The 21420-nt window shown below is 37.2% G+C and overlaps 1 protein-coding gene across 1 annotated transcript; it reads right to left on the bottom strand.

Annotated features, from left to right (window-relative positions):
* Positions 1-17265: 17265 nt before the first annotated feature.
* Positions 17266-20844, bottom strand: LOC131344465 (transcription factor 21). The gene is made up of 3 exons (XM_058376794.1): positions 20746-20844; positions 20122-20620; positions 17266-18192 (listed from the first exon to the last, which is right to left on the bottom strand). The coding sequence occupies exons 2-3, from the start codon at positions 20500-20502 to the stop codon at positions 18112-18114; spliced, it is 462 nt and encodes a 153-aa protein (XP_058232777.1). The 5' UTR covers positions 20503-20620; positions 20746-20844; the 3' UTR covers positions 17266-18111.
* Between the last annotated feature and the right edge of the window lie 576 nt (positions 20845-21420).

Below are 21420 nucleotides of genomic sequence, written 5' to 3'. Positions count from 1 at the left end.
TGACTGAACAGCAGATATGACTGATTGAAGTAACAGTAATAGTAATAAAAATCTTTACTAATTATTTATTTGCAGTCATGAGTCTAAGATGACAGCTATGTGGATTAGCTATGAGCACTACACAAAAGTAATAATAAATATCATTGAATTCATGCAGCATGCTAAATCCCTCAGCTGTAATGAACACGAAAAAAATCATTCAGTAATAAAACCCAGGCCTTTCGACGCAAAACAAGACAAAAACACTCATTTTGGAGCATAGTTACACTTTCTACTTGACACCCATAAAGCCTTTTTATAAAGCTGTGACACAGTTACAATGTTCTGACAAAAGACAATGTCTATTTTAGTTAGCGTGAATATTTTCCCAGCACAAAGCAATGAGAGAGAGAATAGCCTAACAGCACAATTAGCTGACACACATTCTCATGTCAGGAGTCCCATCTGCCAGAGGACGATCGGCTGGAATAAATCATTCGTAGGAAAGGTGAATTGTGGCCAGCACGAGTCGGAATAATCCGCTCCAGACGCGTAACGCTAAAACAGCAGGTGCAAACAATTCAAGCAGCTGTCAGTAAGCTACAGTGAGATCTTTTGATATCTTAATTGGTAGACGATCCAGGCATAATTTTGGCAACATTGCTGTGGGCAGATATCGGCATGCCTCCATCTGTCCGAGGGGAGATGATAGGATATTTCTTTCACTCCCTGAGCCTCTGGGATGTGTGTTTCGTCTTTGGATGTTGCATGTAGTTTGAAGGAAAGATATTGTCTGATTGACTCCATTTTTGCCTCAGATTGGCACCTAACATGTCACTTCCAGTCTTCTCTCTGCTAATCCGAGCAATTTCTTTATTGGGATTAAATTAAAAACTGACATTAGTTGTGGTAGCTTAGAAAAAATAGCTACCTTGCTTCGTTTAGCACTCGTTTATACTCTAAGAAAGCTAATAATTTTAATATTGTTTATTCAATTAGCTAGTATTGTTTGTGGATCTTTGCTAGTTTTGGACTAACTTTTTTTGAGAATTTTCTAATTGTAGCTAAAGATAGACGTTTTCTAGCATCAGATGCACTGATTGTTTCTTTATATTAATTAGCAGGTTAATTAGCAAGGTTATGATGTATTTTCATTGTTGACTGAGACTAGGCTGTGCTAGTATTTTGTGGAATTTTCAGTCAGTGCTAGTGATTAGTGGGGAATTCTTTTTTTTTTAATGTTAGCTAGCTAGTATTTTGTGGGAATTTTCTCAAATGTTAGCCATAACACTAGGTTATGTGGAGAATTTACCCTGATGTTAGATAGCTAGTGTTTTGTGCGGACTTTTCTCTAACTGTTAGCTAGCTAGTGTTTTGTGAGTAATTTTCTCTAAATGTCAGTTATCTAGTGTTTTGTGGGAACTTACTCTGACGTTAGCTAGCTAGTATTTTGTGGGAACTTACTCTAATGGTAGCTAGCTATTGTTTTGTGTGGATTTACTCTAATGATAGCTAGTTAGTGTTTTGTGGGGATTTAGTCTGATGATAGCCAGCTAGTATTTTGTGGGGAATTTACCCTGATGTTAGCTAGTTCGTGTTTTGTGGAGACTTTTCTCTAATGCTAGCTAGCTTGTGTTTTGTGGGAATTTCCTCTAATGTTAGCCAGTCGATTAAAGTTTCTTAAAGGTTCTTTATTTGTCACACACATATTACACCTGAATGAAATGCTTTTGCTTAGTTACATTAAATGATATTAAATGTGTAAAAGACCTTTAAAAAATTTAAGTTACTATCTTATCTTTAGGTTTTTTTTATATTAAATCTAACAGATTTGACATAAAGTATCGATATAAAGCAGACCACATTCTATTAAGCAACCACTTCTAGCTTTCCTACGGCACTCAACCAGCGTAAATTGTCCATAAAGGTCATTATTTACCACTGGAGACAGTGTCAGCTCCAGTAATGGCTTTTCTAAATGAAGCCAAGGTGTCACGTTAACCCTTCGCTGATTTATGTGCCCCTGTGAGCTGAGGATATTTGAGGGCCAGGTGAGGAATGAAAGTGTTAACGCTGAGTGAGCACAGAGGGCGAGTTATGAGTTTTCCCAGCTGAGTGCATGTTTTTGGTGTGTAAGCTAAAGGCTTACGGGTTTGAACCCCACAGCTGAACCGCTGACCCCGAACATCCATCAGAAACTTCAGACGAGACAAACGCACACTGCCAAAAAGCAGAAACGTTTATCAAATAAGATTTATCCAAAGATGCTTCATAAAGGGGTTTGTAATGATAACAACCAATTCAACACAGACAAAACAAACTTTTTATGAGTGAAAAGAGAAATTCTGATGTGAGGAAAAGAGACAGAGGAAGAGAGGTAAAGAATTACCAACAATTTTCATGAGGAGAAGTGTTGTGTTGTTCTTTACCTCTGTCTTTTCAGCTATACCTCAATGTTGAACACTCGTTATTATCTCATACATAACACACGTAAGCAGTGATTAACACAACTGACTCGTTTTTCTTTTTCATTCATTCTCTTTCTGCTTTCAGAACACTCAAATAAACTTCATTTTTGTTTTAATGACCCGTCAAAGTCTGTTGAGTTTATTGACCAGTCACTTGTCTTAGATTGTTAGCCTTAGATTGGATTTAAGCTAATAACAATAACATGAATTTAACGTTCAGTAATGTATTGTCTGCATCTGTTTTTGTTTCTGTATATTTTCGTTTTGTTCTGTGTTTTGTTGTATTGTCTGCGCTTTTTTTGTTTTTTGTTTATATGAACGGCTTCATAGCTAGCACTTCTGTATCACCTCTTAATACTGTTTTTTTTATTCTTCAGGGGGTTTCCTCTGGGTTCTCTGGTTTTCTCCCCGGTCCAAAAACATGCGTTGTAGGCTAATTTCTAAATTCTTCTCAGTGTACAAACGGATGTAAGTGTGTTTGCAATTGTACCTTGTCCAGAGTGTTCTCCATCTTATGCCCCAGGTCCCCTGGGGTAGACTCCAGGTTACCCAATGACCCTGTGTAGGATAAAAAGATGGGTAAATATTTGTGTGCTTTGTTCTGAGTATGTTGGATTTTTGTTTCTGTGTGTTTAGGTTTATCCAAGTATATGTAAGTATATATATTTATGTGTATAAGTAATGTATATTTATGTGTGTCTGTTTGTGTTAAATATATAATCTAGTATATTTAATATAGTGTATATATAGAAAACGCCATAATAATCATAATAAAATAAATGCAAAAACTGACACACTAAATGGCTATGGTTAATACCGGTGTCTGTTTTTTCTTTTTGATCAAAAGCAGAACTGAATTAAAATAAAGAAATATATAACCACATGAGTGATGTCTATAGAGTATATACTTTATTATGAGCAATTTATTTAATTTATTCATTACTTAGCATTATTACCAATTACTCAATGACCCGATTCTGTCTGAGTGAAAGGTTTAATTGTATTTAATGTCATAAGTCAGCTTTATTAGCTGAGTGGGTTCATCTTCCTCGGCTGTTAAATAAGCGAAGTCTGAATTCCCCTTCCCTATCAGTGGGAATGAGACGTGGCCCGAAGCCAGCGTGGTTTATCTGCGCTCAGTGTGTGCATGCTCCACTGAATCAGAGCAAATCGAACCAACAGGTATTCTTTTGTATGCTTACGATCTGGAATGCCATCAGCCACAGAGTTTCTCTTTCACTATGAAACGAAAAAAGAAAAAAGAAAAAGAGCGAGTATGGACGGTTCTATACGGGTGTGTTTGAGACACAGAGAAAGAAAGAAAGGTCATAAATTTGAAAATGGACAGACAGACCTGTTTTAGCACGAACCCATGCCAGAGGAAAATGGAAATATAGACTGAGAGAGAGAGAGAGGAAAAGAGAAAGAAAGAGAGAGAATGTAAAAAGGAAGAGAGAGAGAGAGAGAGAGGGTGCATGTGTGTGGAAGACAGGAAGGCCGAGAGAGAAAGCGTATGTGAGTGAGTGAGACAGAGAAGTCGTGATTTTCTACAATCTGAAGACGTGATGTTTCTTAAATATAGAGTAGATCGTCCTCTCTTTATTTTCACCACGTACATATGTGTGTGTTTACGCAGACGGAGTGTCCCAGAAAAGTCCATCTCCGCCATTACATACACTCATTTCTGTGTAATTACATCTTATTACCGGTGGTTTAGGCAAGTGTCACGCAATTTTAGGCAATTTTATTTTCGTGAGACATGTTGTTTTAAGACTTGTACCAGTGTGTGTGTGTGTGTGTGTGTGTGTGTGTTTCTTGCCCCACACACTTTCCTTGGGGTCTCCTATATAGAACCCTGAGATTCTGTACTTGAATATAATGTACTTCAATAATTCAATAAATTAACGCAATTCAATAAAGTAATTCAATAAAGTAACACAGTCATAATAATAAGATAATAACAAGAAATAGTGAGTTATTAGTCAGAATAGCAAGCATAATAAGTTAAGACAAAATAGTGATATACTATATGAAAATCATGAAAAAAAAAAAAATGAAATAATATCTTAATGTAGCGAGTTCCAAAGTTAAAATAAGATATTAAGTCAAAACGAGATATTGTAGAAAAAATAAGGAGATATTAAGGGAAAATGACTATAAGGAGATAAAGAAAAAGGTTTTTTTTACGCAATAAAAGTTGCTATAGAGCTAATAATTTAATTTAATGTTTTTTTTTATTATTATTATTTTTATTTTTATAACACTGGTGGTATTATTGGAAGAAGCAGATATTATTTTAAAAAAAACAAAAAAAAAAACAACAGCCCTCAGTGTCAAATATACAAAAGTCAGGTGCAGTCTAAGGCGCTGTCTAAAATGAAGGTTTATTTTACTAAAGCTGTAGCTCATCATGCAAACTACACTTAAAGAGTGCTCTGTGTCAAGTGCAAATTTCTGTTTAAAAACAGATGTTAAGTGCTGGAAGAGGAAGCGTAAGTTCAGTAAGGATAATGTGTTCATAAAGGAAATTACACAGGAGATATTTAATGTTGTAGAGGGAAGAGAAATTAAATTGTATTCCGTAATTTCTCACATTTAATCTTTTGTTTCTATTTCTGTTTTGAGTGTGTGTGTGTGTTATGTATGTGAGCGTACACTATGACCAGGGTTGGAGATGTGTGTGACAAAAGCAAAACAATAAAGTGATAATTATAATATAGAATTCCTATTAATGGAGCTAGAAGTATGCTTTTGTATGTGGTTGAATTTTTTTTATAGATGAATAGACGTTCTTTTGTGTTGTTCTTGTTGTTGGTGGTGGTGGTGGTGGTGGGTATTTGACAAAAACCCAATAAATATATTATTTTAAAAAAACAGAGAGAAAGAAAGCTTCCTAAAACAATATAGATAGATTTAGTTCTTTACACAGAGATTCTCAAATAGTATTATTAAATGAAACTGAATCAATAAAATAAATAAATAAATAAACAAGCACATAAATAAATAAATAAACAAACATAAATAAATAAATAAATATTAGAACACATTAAACCATTCAGAAGTAGGCTAGAATTGCAGATAAATACATAAATAAATAAATAAATAAATAAATAAATAAATAAATAAATAATACAAACAAATAAATAAATATTAGAACACATTAAAAACATTCAGAAGTAGGCCAGAATTGCACATAAATAAATAAATAAATAAATAAATAAATAAATAAATAAATAAATAAATAAATAAATATTAGAACACATTCAGAAGTAGGCCAGAATTGCACGTAAAGCTCCAAAGACACTCATGACACAAATGTACAAATTTGTCTGTCTCTAATTCTCAGAGGTTCATGACTGTAATGAGCCACACTTACTTTTTTCCCCCACCCGTGATTTGTTCCCACTTTTTCACTAATGCATATATGTAAGTGGCCAACAAATATTATTACATTTGGCCAAATAAATTGTGTTTAAGTTTAAACCACCTTTAAAGCCACCTTGGTGCCTTGCTCTAGTGAAGAGGTCACGGTAATCCCCCTGATGTCAAAGATACTGCTCCAGTGCCTGAGGTCACCCATATTAAATCACCAACGCTGCTTACATGGTCATCATACTCATTGACATACACTGATGATATTATATTCATTTAATCCATTTAAAAGCAAGTACCTAAAGCTAGCTAACCAGTGTTTGCGTATTATTACATTTAAAATGAGCTGTTGTAAGGTCTAAGAGATTTCTATAGTACATTATGTCTTTTTCATCTTTCCTTATAGATAATAAGAAACGATATGAGAATCAGAAAGCTCAAGATTAATTGTAAGATTTAAAAAGAACACGTACATTAGGTTGCAGGGCTAACAACATTCTTTTCATCCCAGGAATTTACATCTAAATTTACATTTACGGCATTTGGTCCACGCCCTCGTCCAGAGCGACGTCCAAAAAAAAAAGTCTCTATCAGTGACATCAGCACTAGGTCATAGGTTAAGGATACCATGAGCCAAAAGCTATGTTGGAAAGACACACAAACAAAAAACAGGAAATACAAAACAAGTGCTAAGTTTAAGTATTTCACGAAAATGTAGGTCTTCACCTGTCGTTCGAAGACAGACAGTGTCTGGAATTTACATAATCCACATGGTGGGTCTTAGACCCTATATTGTGCTAATGATCTTCGGAAACATCCAAAAACAAACTCTATATATTCACCTCTTATGCCCTTGCATCTTATTAGGGACATGTCAGTGATGTGTGGATATTTTGACCGTATCTTCCTCCGAACCAACTGAAGATCAGGACATTACGTTATAAAGGGTAAAAATCCAACATGTAGTAACAATACAGAGTGTGCAAACATTACGGAATGAAAAGTATTTCATATATTTAACATATTCTGTTATCTGTTCTGTATTCTGTAATACTAGGTCAAAAGTCACAGTAATATTAGTTTGCAAACTGTGTGATAAATACCATGCCAATAGGGACAAGATGATGATATACTCAACCTGCTGATTTAAAAATGGAAAAATCCTTGAAGAGGTGAGATAGATTCCAAGTCCCATCTCTGAAGATGTCTTGACATTGACATACCCATAATCTATATATATATATATATACACTGTCTTCGCTACTGACAGAAGGAAAGTGATAGTATTAATAGAAGAATAATATACAATCTGAACAATGATGAAGTATTTGGATTGTTTTTTTGGTTTAAAATAAGTTTATTACATATATTATTATCATGGAGCATATACGGTGCATATAACTGAATCCTCATGCTGTTGCCAGTTGTCCATTTGGAAAACGATACGCACTGAAGAGTCCTGAAGAGCAGTGGGTTAGAGGTTATCATACCGGAAATTTGCCTGTTTTCTTTATTAGACAAAGAGCCTGAAGGCGTCCCGTGATAAAATGATAGCACACACACACACACACACACACACACACACGCACACACCTGAAAGTACTTTGTCCTTTACAGTAATACGACACTGCCCTCTGTTGGTTGACCACAATAAAAAAATATTTGCTACAAAATGCAAGAATATTTAACACAGAAATATATATATATATTTTTTTTTTTTTTTAAATATTCTAGCCTTGTTTTATTTTATTGTGTTTTTTTAAATAGCTCTTTTCACTTCTTTATATTTTGCATGCTTCAGGAGATTTGGATCAATCCCAGTCTCCCTATAATCTACACCTCCTGATTGTGGTTATAATGTGCTCCAGTGTTTATTCTGTTTTATTCTGTTGCTATGTGACAGACTGTGAGGAGTGTGTTTGGTGAGAAACAGCTCTGTGCGGTTCGTCACAGACCAAGCTTCGAGTGTGTGCAGGGAGAAGCTTAACAAGTGTAACACACTGCAGGATTGGAAACAGTCCATCAGCCAAAAAAATCTCCAGCCAACTACAGTGCTTTGAGTGATGAGTGATATAATACAATTAACACAGAGTATGGATGAAAAACAATGACTTTAGACTGAAGTACAAAACTGTAGGGAAAATGTTAGTAGGTTGCTTGATAAAAATGGCCAATGAGTCAAGATGCAAGGAAGATGTATGTAATGAACCGGTAACTTAATACTGTACACAAGCTACATGATGGAATTCTGGTTCTTTTCTTGGTCAAATACACACCATCAGCCACTAGAGGGAGCTGCAGGTCAAATTGATCTTATCTGCAGCACCAACTCTTAACTCGTACTGTTTTATGGATATTACATCTCCCTCCACCTATACCGCAGTCATCGCACCACCACAGACACAACACATCATAAATGGTTCATTACATCACAGATTCGACACAACTCATTCACGACACCCCAAAACATTACATACTTATATCACAAACTCACAGAATCACTACATTACACACCAAACCAACCATCCCACACATATATCACAAATACACCACATCACAGATATTACAGATTCACACAGACTCACCACAGTATTAGAGATTCAACATAACAAGACAAACTGACCTCAATAACACAGACAATATATCCCAGACTCACATCCCATTCTCACTGTATCCCAGACTCACATCCCATTATCACTGTATCCCAGACTCACATCCCATTATCACTGTATCTCAGACTTACATTACATTCTCACTGTATCCCAGACTCACATCCCATTCTCACTGTATCCCAGACTCACATCCCATTATCACTGTATCCCAGACTCACATCCCATTATCACTGTATCCCAGACTCACATCCCATTATCACTGTATCCCAGACTCACATCCCATTATCACTGTATCCCAGACTCACATCCCATTCTCACTGTATCCCAGACTCACATCCCATTATCACTGTATCCCAGACTCACATCCCATTATCACTGTATCTCAGACTTACATTACATTCTCACTGTATCCCAGACTCACATCCCATTCTCACTGTATCCCAGACTCACATCCCATTATCACTGTATCTCAGACTTACATTACATTCTCACTGTATCCCAGACTCACATCCCATTCTCACTGTATCCCAGACTCACATCCCATTATCACTGTATCTCAGACTTACATTACATTCTTACTGTATCCCAGACTCACATCCCATTATCACTGTATCTCAGACTCACATCCCATTATCACTGTATCTCAGACTCACATCCCATTATCACTGTATCTCAGACTTACATTACATTCTTACTGTATCCCAGACTCATAACATTACAGACTCACCATATCCCAGACACAAAATATTACATTTTCATATCACAGACTTATAACATCCCATTCTCACTGTATCCCAGACTCATAACATCAGTCACGATATCCCAGACTCATAACATCACAGACACCATACGCCAGACTTGTAACATCACAGTCTCACCATATCCTATACTCATAACATCACAGACTCACCATATCCCAGACTCACAACATTACAGTCTCACTGTATCCCAGACTCACAACATTACAGTCTCACTGTATCCCAGACTCACAACATTACAGTCTCACTGTATCTCAGACTCATAACATCACAGACTCACCATATCTCAGACTCACAACATCACAGACTCACCATATCCCAGACTCACAACATTACAGTCTCACCATATCCCATTCTCATAACATCACAGACTCACCATATCCCAGACTCACAACATCACAGACTCACCATATCCCAGACTCACAACATTACAGTCTCACCATATCCCATTCTCATAACATCACAGACTCACCATATCCCAGACTCACAACATTACAGTCTCACCATATCCCAGACTCATAACATTACAGTGTCACCATATCCCAGACTCATAATATCACATACACCACATCCCAGACTCATAACATCACAGACTCACCATATCCCAGACTCACAACATTACAGTCTCACCATATCCCATTCTCATAACATCACAGACTCACCATATCCCAGACTCACAACATTACAGTCTCACCATATCCCAGACTCATAACATTACAGTGTCACCATATCCCAGACTCATAATATCACATACACCATATCCCAGACTCATAACATCACAGACTCACCATATCCCAGACTCACAACATCACATACACCATACGCCAGACTTGTAACATCACATTCTCACCATATCCCATTCTCATAACATCACAGTTTCACCAAATCCCAGACTCATAACATTACAGACTCACCATATCCCAGACTCATAACATTACAGACTCACCATATCCCAGACTCATAACATTACAGACTCACCATATCCCAGACTCATAACATTACAGACTCACCATATCCCAGACACATAACATTACAGACTCACCAAATCCCAGACTCATAACATTACAGACTCACCATATCCCAGACTCATAACATTACAGACTCACCATATCCCAGACACATAACATTACAGACTCACCATATCCCATTCTCATAACATCACAGACTCACCATATCCCAGACTCATAACATTACAGACTCACCATATCCCAGACTCATAACATTACAGACTCACCATATCCCAGACTCATAACATTACAGTGTCACCATGTCCCAGACTCATAACATTACAGTGTCACCATATCCCAGACTCATAACAGACACCATACAGCAGACTTGTAACATCAAGTCTCACGGTATCACAGACTCATCACATTCTCACCATAACCCAGACTCATGATATATTAAGAATGACACCAACACTTACAACACAGACTCACATCACATCAGAGACTCACCACAATATTAAAGACTCAACATAAAATGACACACTGTCCATAACTCACATCATCACCTACACACATCACAGACTCACCACATCCCAGACTGATGATAACAGCAGATCGACAGTGATTTCAGAGGCTGACAATATCATATACTCATAGCATCATACTCACATAACATAATCAAAAATCACTATATTCACCACACTATCACCGAGTAACTACAATTCAGACTCATAATATCACTACAACATATTACAACACTACAGGCACATCACAGACTCACAATATCACAGACTCACCACATCACAAATTCACATCACAGACTCACATCACAGACTTACATCACAGACTCATCACATCACAAATTCACATCATAGACTCAAAACATCACAGACTTACATCACAGACTCACCACATCACAAACTCACATCATAGACTCACAACATCACAGACTTACCTCAAAGACTCACCACATCACAAACTCAAATTACAGACTCACAACATCACTGACTCACATCACAGACTCACATCACAGACTCACAAATCACCGACTCACATCACAGACTCACATCACAGACTGACCACATCACATACTTACATCACAGAGTCACATCACAGACTCACAACATCACCGGCTCAAATCACAGACTCACATCACAGACTCACAACATTTCAGACTCACAAATCACCGACTCACGTCACAGACTCACATCACAGACTTACATCACAGACTTACATCACAGACTCACAACATCACAGACTCACATCACAGACTCACCACATCACAGACTCACTTCACAGACTCACATCACAGACTCACATCACAGACTCACATCACAGACTTACATCACAGACTCACAACATCACCAGCTCAAATCACAGACTCACATCACAGACTCACAACATTACAGACTCACAAATCACCGACTCACATCACAGACTCACATCACAGACTTACATCACAGACTCACATCACAGACTCACATCACAGACTTACATCACAGACTCACATCACAGACTTACCACATCACAGACTTACATCACAGACTCACATCACCAGCTCAAATCACAGACTCACATCACAGACTCACAACATTACAGACTCACAAATCACCGACTCACATCACAGACTCACATCACAGACTTACATCACAGACTCACATCACAGACTTACATCACAGACTCACAACATCACAGACTCACATCACAGACTCACCACATCACAGACTCACTTCACAGACTCACATCACAGACTCACATCACAGACTTACCACATCACAGACTCACATCACAGACTCACATCACAGACTTACATCACAGACTCACAACATCACCAGCTCAAATCACAGACTCACATCACAGACTCACAACATTACAGACTCACAAATCACCGACTCACATCACAGACTCACATCACAGACTTACATCACAGACTCACATCACAGACTTACATCACAGACTTACCACATCACAGACTTACATCACAGACTCACATCACCAGCTCAAATCACAGACTCACATCACAGACTCACAACATTACAGACTCACAAATCACCGACTCACATCACAGACTCACATCACAGACTTACATCACAGACTCACATCACAGACTCACATCACAGACTCATCACATCACAGACTCACTTCACAGACTCACATCACAGACTCACATCACAGACTTACCACATCACAGACTCACATCACAGACTCACATCACAGACTTACATCACAGACTCACAACATCACCAGCTCAAATCACAGACTCACATCACAGACTCACAACATTACAGACTCACAAATCACCGACTCACATCACAGACTCACATCACAGACTTACATCACAGACTCACATCACAGACTCACATCACAGACTTACATCACCGACTCACATCACAGACTTACATCACAGACTCACAACATCACCAGCTCAAATCACAGACTCACATCACAGACTCACAACATTACAGACTCACAAATCACCGACTCACATCACAGACTCACATCACAGACTTACATCACAGACTCACAACATCACAGACTCACATCACAGACTCACTTCACAGACTCACATCACAGACTTACCACATCACAGACTCACATCACAGACTCACATCACAGACTTACATCACAGACTCACAACATCACCAGCTCAAATCACAGACTCACATCACAGACTCACAACATTACAGACTCACAAATCACCGACTCACATCACAGACTCACATCACAGACTTACATCACAGACTCACATCACAGACTTACAACATCACAGACTCACATCACAGACTCACAAATCACCGACTCACATCACAGACTCACATCACAGACTTACATCACAGACTCACATCACAGACTTACATCACAGACTCACATCACAGACACATCACAGACTCACCATATCCCAGACTCATAACATCACAGACTCACCATATCCCAGACTCATAACATCACAGACTCACCATATCCCAGACTCATAACATCACAGACTCACCATATCCCAGACTCATAACATCACAGTTTCACCATATCCCAGACTCATAACATCACAGACTCACCATATCCCAGACACATCACAGTTTCACCATATCCCAGACTCACCATATCCCAGACACATCACAGACTCACCATATCCCAGACTCATAACATCACAGACTCACCATATCCCAGACTCATAACATCACAGACTCACCATATCCCAGACTCATAACATCACAGACTCACCATATCCCAGACTCATAACATCACAGACTCACCATATCTCAGACACATCAGTTTCACCATATCCCAGACTCATAACATCACAGACTCACCATATCCCAGACTCATAACATCACAGACTCACCATATCCCAGACACATCACAGACTTACCATATCCCAGACTCATAACATCACAGACTCACCATATCCCAGACACATCACAGACTTACCATATCCCAGACTCATAACATCACAGACTCACCATATCCCAGACTCATAACATCACAGTTTCACCATATCCCAGACTCATAATATCACAGACTCACCATATCCCAGACTCATAACATCACAGACTCACCATTTCCCAGACTCATAACATCACAGACTCACCATATCCCAGACACATCACAGTTTCACCATATCCCAGACTCATAACATCACAGACTCACCATATCCCAGACTCATAACATCACAGACTCACCATATCCCAGACTCATAATATCACAGACTCACCATATCCCAGACTCATAACATCACAGTTTCACCATATCCCAGACTCATAACATCACAGTTTCACCATATCCCAGACTCATAACATCACAGACTCACCATATCCCAGACACATCACAGTTTCACCATATCCCAGACTCATAACATCACAGACTCACCATATCCCAGACTCATAACATCACAGACTCACCATATCCCAGACTCATAATATCACAGACTCACCATATCCCAGACTCATAACATCACAGTTTCACCATATCCCAGACTCATAACATCACAGACTCACCATATCCCAGACTCATAATATCACAGACTCACCATATCCCAGACTCATAATATCACAGACTCACCATATCCCAGACTCATAATATCACAGACTCACCATATCCCAGACTCATAATATCACAGACTCACCATATCCCAGACTCATAATATCACAGACTCACCATATCCCAGACTCATAACATCACAGACTCACCATATCCCAGACTCATAATATCACAGACTCACCATATCCCAGACTCATAACATCACAGTTTCACCATATCCCAGACTCATAACATCACATACTCACCATATCCCAGACTCATAATATCACAGACTCATAACATCACAGTTTCACCATATCCCAGACTCATAATATCACAGACTCACCATATCCCAGACTCATAACATCACAGTTTCACCATATCCCAGACTCATAATATCACAGACTCACCATATCCCAGACTCATAATATCACAGACTCACCATATCCCAGACTCATAATATCACAGACTCACCATATCCCAGACTCATAATATCACAGACTCACCATATCCCAGACTCATAATATCACAGACTCACCATATCCCAGACTCATAACATCACAGTTTCACCATATCCCAGACTCATAACATCACATACTCACCATATCCCAGACTCATAATATCACAGACTCATAACATCACAGTTTCACCATATCCCAGACTCATAATATCACAGACTCACCATATCCCAGACTCATAACATCACAGTTTCACCATATCCCAGACTCATAACATCACAGACTCACCATATCCCAGACTCATAATATCACAGACTCATAACATCACAGACTCACCATATCCCAGACTCATAATATCCCAGACTCATAACATCACAGTTTCACCATATCCCAGACTCATAACATCACAGACTCACCATATCCCAGACTCATAATATCACAGACTCACCATATCCCAGACTCATAATATCACAGACTCACCATATCCCAGACTCATAACATCACAGTTTCACCATATCCCAGACTCATAACATCACAGACTCACCATATCCCAGACTCATAATATCACAGACTCACCATATCCCAGACTCATAACATCACAGTTTCACCATATCCCAGACTCATAATATCACAGACTCACCATATCCCAGACTCATAACATCACAGTTTCACCATATCCCAGACTCATAACATCACAGACTCACCATACACCAGACTCATAACATTACAATCTCACCCTATCCCAGACACAAAATATCACATTTTCATGGTATCACAGACTCATAACATAAAGGTATTTATTAATGTATTGCTGCAATTTTTGGACTGTATATACATCACCCTCATTGTTTTACAAATAGTTGTAATAATACACAGAATAACTACAGCTTTCAATTCAATTTTATTTGTATAGCGCATTTAACAACGGACATTGTCTCAAAGCAGCTTTACAGAACATAAGAAATATAGTACAATAGTTCAAGATTGATATTAGACTTCAATATTAATATTAGACTTAAATAATTTGTGTTAATCCCTAATCCCTAATGAACAGCCTGGGGCTAACTATAAATGAGACATAAAGTAGTTTTATAGTTTATCTAAATCCATAATGCATATTAGCTACAGTAATTTCATTTGCATTTCATAATACAAGAGAAATTATTGTATAAAAAATAAAATTACTTAAAAAAAAAAAAACTCAGCTGATAGCCAGTTTGTTATTCTGATTTCTTTTAAGATTTTTTATTTTTTATTTTGCTAATGATAACTATTAAAGCATCCTTTACTGCGTTTTTAGTTCTGTTTTGCTCACAAAGGGATACACTTTTTTAAAATAAAATCCCCAAGTTTTCTTTTCGGCCTTTACTTGGTGCAGGTTAAAAAGCTTGGGAAAAAAATTCACAGCGATAATTAAAACGTTTGCGGTTTGAGGGGGGAATCTGACTTTTCATCACGTCTGCAAAGGATTGCAGCTGTTCCACAGTTATTTTCCCACAAAGCTGGACCGATCCCGAGAGAAAGGATCACGCGAGATGAAACGCTTTGTCAAGGACAAATTACGATGAATTTTTCTTTAGCGAGCTTGCTAGCACTCCACTTGAATCTGTAAGGCTTTTTTTATCTGAATATCGTCACACTTGTTGTCATTACATATTTTTTAGTGTATAAAAAGATTTATATTATAGTACCTTTTAGAAATTTTTCATCATGTTTTACAGTATGGTTGAAGGCTGAAGTGTGAGCTGTGTCATCCTGGGGGATAAGATTCTGCTGGAAATGAAGTTTTAACTGGTGAAATACTGGAAACTGAATCGATTCAGACATTTGTAACTGGAAAAGAATCATCAATTTTCACAACATGTCAATTAATGATCATGAGTCTTTCAATAACATTGAAACCAGACTTATAACTCCAAGAGGTGATCATGTTCATTATATTCACATGCACGAGTACAAATTAACTGATGTTGAAGGTGCACTATTATTATCTTTTCATTTCTTGCTAGCAAAATAAATGTAGAAAATGATTTAGGGATTATTTTTAACACAGAAGAAAAATTGTAGACTGTTTGGAAGCCAGAATGTTGTTTCTATTGAGATTGGCCTCTTGTCAATCATTTTCTAGACACGCCCCCCCCCAAATCCTCACCTCCACATAAATCAGTCTGAGGAGAAAGTTTAAGTTTATAGAATTGGCTTTTGAGCACTTGAATGTCTGAGTGCACTTGTAAACTGCATCATGACAGTTTTTGATAATGGCTTAAAGGTTAAGATTAGATGAACCACTATAAGTGTTGTGGGGCGGAGCTTTGTGTATATTGGTGGAAATTTGTCGGGGAGGAGAACACCTTTAAATTAAATATTGATGATGATTAGGTATTTTTGTAAGACGTAAATGTCTATCATTTCAATTATTCATATTATTCATATCTGAGTTCCTGTTTCAAAAGGAAATACAACACTTAAAACATACAAAATCAGCATTTTAAGTGCTTTAAGTTTTAGTCATTTTCTTTCATTGATCAATGAAAGTTTTTAAAAGAATTTTAAAAAATATTAATAATATTGGTTGGATTCCTGTAGTCTTAAACATGGCTTAAATAAAATAATAAAATCATAAAAAACACAATTAAGGATTGTCTTTTGCTTTATTAGAAAAATAGAGTCCAATATGATTAAAAAATTCAAATCATTCCTGACATTTCACACCTTTAAAAAAAAAATATATATATAAATAAACAGTGAAAAATCATGCATATTAACTGGGGAAAAAATGCAAGCATCTCACACAAAAAAAAAAGAGTGAGAGAGAGACTAGATATTTAATTTCACACAGTGACATATAAACAGTGTTCACAAAATATAAAACATCCTAGGTTCGGTGATGAATTTATACTGAACAAACACACTCTAAATGAAGGTCTGAATTTAGTTATCTATGAAGTGAACTTCACACACACACACACACACACACACTTTGTGCTTATGGGATATTAAAAAAATAAAGAAAAAAGAATGAGAGTAAGAATGAGAAAGAAACAGGAAAAAAAAGTAATTTAAAAGTCTTGGAGAAGATATTATTTTGAGGATGTAGGAAGTAGTTGAACATGTATTTCAAATATTTTATATACCAATTACTTTCAGCATACAGTTGCACCTTTAATTTTTAGGCCATGCCTCTCAATGTCAACTATCTTTAGCTCTGCAAGATCCTTTTGTCCCTTTACAATGTCTTACAGGAGTAAGTCTGATGGAGATTCTGAACAGCCTCATATCTCCAGTGATCTCCTAAAGATATCAAAACATGTGGCCGAGGAAAATTGTGTATATTTCAATTCTGGCTCATTGTATAGCACAAAAAAAGAGAAAAAAAATGAAAAAGAGTTACAGCAAAGAAAGAGAAATACCCGAGTTTTGGCAGTACGTATCGTGGTGTCTATGTCATTTCAATAAAAAAGGAATCGAGAAGGAAAAAGAACAGAGGAAAGAATGATGGATATCTAAGCTGTAGCTCCGCACAGTCTGAAAGTCGAAATATCTTTTGTGTCATCTGGTCTTCCTGAAACCACAAAAGGCCATGACTGTGAAGAAAAAAGTATAAATTAAAATTCTGTCCTTCTGTTTTATCTGCCCCAGATTCACAGAAAAGTTGTGGTTTAAGGTGATGGTTTGTGTTGTATTGCGCTATAAGGCAGATCAACTCTGATTGCCGTGTCTGTGAGGCACTTCAGATAAAAGCAACAGCCAAATATTATGTACATTAACTCATCACTTAAGATAAACAGTCAATAACTTAAAGAACAGTGGAACAAAAAGTAGTCTCTGAGACATCGACTCATGCGGAGCTTCAAATCGATTTAATATCCAGTGATAAATATTAATTATTTAGTCAAAATAATAATAACACATCAGCGCCACTCAAATCCTAAAGACGTCCCTAAGGGCTGTGCGTTATTATTGTTATTACTTTGTGTCCTGGAAGCTCAGGATAAGTTGTGTTTGTTACTGTAGAGGCATCATGGATCAGCATGCTTTATTGTATATTACTGGTATGTGTAGAGGAAAAGTGGTTAAAAGGTGGTTTAGGTTTAGAAGTTTGGGTTTACGGTTTAGGTTTAGAGGATTAGGGTTAGGATTTGGATTTAGGGTTTAAGTTTAGAAGGTTGAGGTTGGAGTTTAGATTTTGAGATATGTGGTTAAGGGTTCGGGTTTAGAGGTTTTGGGTTAGAGTTTAGGTTTAGAGGTTTTAGGTTAGGGTTTAGATTTAGAGGATTTGGGGTTGAGGCTTAGATTTAGAGGATTTGTTTTAGGATATAGGTTTAGAGGATTGATTTGGGGTTTATTTTAATAGGTTAGAGTTAAGGTTTAGAGCATTAGGGTTAAGGTTGGCTTTAGAGGATTGGGGTTTATGTTTACAGGTCAGGGATTTAGGTTTAGAAGTTTGCGGTCAGGGTTTAGGTTTAAAATTTTGAGCTCTGGTTTAGATTTAGTGATATGGGTTAAGGGTTTAGGTTTAGAGGTTTGGGCTTAGGGTTTAGATTTAGATGTTTGGGTTAAGGTTTGGAATATCAGGGTTAGGGTTTAGATTTAAAGGTTTTGGGTTAAGGTTTAGCTTTAGAGGATGGGGGTTTAGGTTTACAGGTAAGGGGCTTAGGTTTAGAGGTTCAGGCTCAGGGTTTAGATTTAGAGGTTTGTTTTAAGGTTTAGGTTTAAAGCTCTTGCCTTAGGGTTACTTCACTTTGTTCAGTAATGCCTGCTAGCTAATGTCAGCTCTAGGGCTACAATCTGACTTAACCTTTAGCAGCTTTTATAACTGCAAAGATCATTATCTCTTCATATCAATATCAATATATCAATATCAATTATTAGGAAAGGTAGTAACTCATATCAGAATCAGAAGGAATTATATAGTGATTTGAAAGGCAAAGCAGTGTCAGTTTTTATTATTTGGAAAAAAAAAATAGTTTGGGAAATAACGAGGTAATTGATTTCTTTATCTTTACATCATCAGCTTTATATTTCTCAACCTACAGTATACACCTATACAAAAACCACTACATAAATTAACAATGTCTTGCATTTGTTAATTAATTACGCTCTTAATTATACTTAATTATACTTATTAGTCTGACTGACACATTAACTGTAATATTTTGTAGGTTGGAAATATTGTAACAGCTTGTATGGGAGATTGTACGGTACGATCAAAAGCGATGCTTCAGGAGTTAACGCTAATGCTAGGTATCCTTGAGAAATCACACTGATTTTCTATGATAAATCGTGAAGAGTCAGTTATCTGTAATGATCTATGATGGTTTGGCAGGAGATTAGCGTAGGTATAACAGCAAAGTGCCTAGCATCCTGCTTAATTGGATTGTATGAAATCATTTAAGCGCTTATAATTCTCCCAGAAACAATGGACAGGATGAATATAAGGTTAGTCATTTGGGGAATTATTACAGCGTTATGTAGGAGGTTTAAATATCTGTACTAATAACATTGAGCCGTACCAAATTTACTGGATGGACGAGGGTCTTTTCATATTTGTCCTCATGCAGCAGCTGTCTGAGATGATTAATGTAGCTCGAGGCGAGTCTCAGTGTGTCCAGTTTGGACAGTTTGGTGTCTGCCGGAACCCAGGGTAAACTCGTCTTCAGGCGTGAGAAGGCTTTGGCTAGGACTCTCATCCTCGCTCTTTCACGTGCGTTTGCTGCGTGACGCTGTGTCTGTCGTCCATCTTTGGGGCTTTTCACTCGCTTTTGCATGTTCGCTTGTTTAGGTTTGGTGTTGAGTCCTTCGTCATCGTTAAAGTCATCTTCAGAGTGAGAATCCAGGCGTGTGAACGATGTTTCTGGTGCATCGTCGGCGTCACTCTGCGAACCGGTGGACATTGTTATTATTATCACACCTAAAATATGACCTATAGATAGATTTCTTTCCAGGTGTAAATGTTGCTGAAACTCCAGTGCTCTTTCTTGAATCGGAATAATGTACAACAGAAGATATAATCTAAAAAAAACAAACAAAAAAAAACAGAAACAAAAAGATCAATGTTAGCATAAACTCAAAATTGGGTTCAATAACAAGTGTCCTAAGAGCATGCTAATATGCTAATAGAAAAACAAAACACATACTCTGTTATTCTTGAGTGCTCTCTTCTGATAAGATGATGTTCCTTCTGTCTTTCCACTCATTTAAATTGAGAAACACACACACACACACACACTTCTCACCCACTGACTTTCTTTGCTTTTCACACACCCCCTTTTCCTCCATAGCATCATGAGATTTCAGCAAGTCTGCACTGGAGGAGGAGCTAGCTTGCATGTTTTAGTTCTTAGATTAGTATTTAGTCTCTTCCCTCAGATGACTTCTCATGAGAGGTCTGTCAGAACATCATTCTCCTCAGCTTGAAAGAAATCTTTATACCTACACCTTAGCCGAAATTCTAAATGTAGCCATTCAGCTAAACCATATTCAAGTCAAAAGCGTGTTTCTATAGATAATATGTACAGGAAACGTACAGACACTGAATTAAAATCGTGTAAATCGGCACTTATTCAGTTCAGAGTCTCAGCATCTTTTTGTTTTATAACCCTCTCACTACACCATGGAAAACAGAGGTAAAAATTCCAGCACAGTCACTATAGACTTTTAATTCTAGTTAATTCTAGACAGTTCTTCATCTTCAGCTTCATCACTTGAGTTCATATGTGGTCTAAGCTATCATTACCATCTGCTCATGCAGTTATTAATTTTTGTTTGCACCTGCTTGTAAAGTTTTTGGGTTCACAAAATATCACTAATGT

Source organism: Hemibagrus wyckioides, linkage group LG23 (assembly GCF_019097595.1).
Source record: "Hemibagrus wyckioides isolate EC202008001 linkage group LG23, SWU_Hwy_1.0, whole genome shotgun sequence".
NCBI lineage: Eukaryota > Metazoa > Chordata > Actinopteri > Siluriformes > Bagridae > Hemibagrus > Hemibagrus wyckioides.
This window is presented reverse-complemented; position numbering and strand designations above follow the sequence as displayed.

What these genes read in the sequence shown, in the direction of transcription:
- LOC131344465 (XM_058376794.1), bottom strand. Translation starts at nt 20,502, where the DNA reads ATGTCCACCGGTTCGCAGAGTGACGCCGACGATGCACCAGAAACATCG. An exon ending in TCGTCCATCCAGTAAATTTG is followed by an intron (nt 18,193 to 20,121) that starts GTACGGCTCAAT and finishes TTTTCTTCACAG; the next exon opens with TCATGGCCTTTTGTGGTTTC.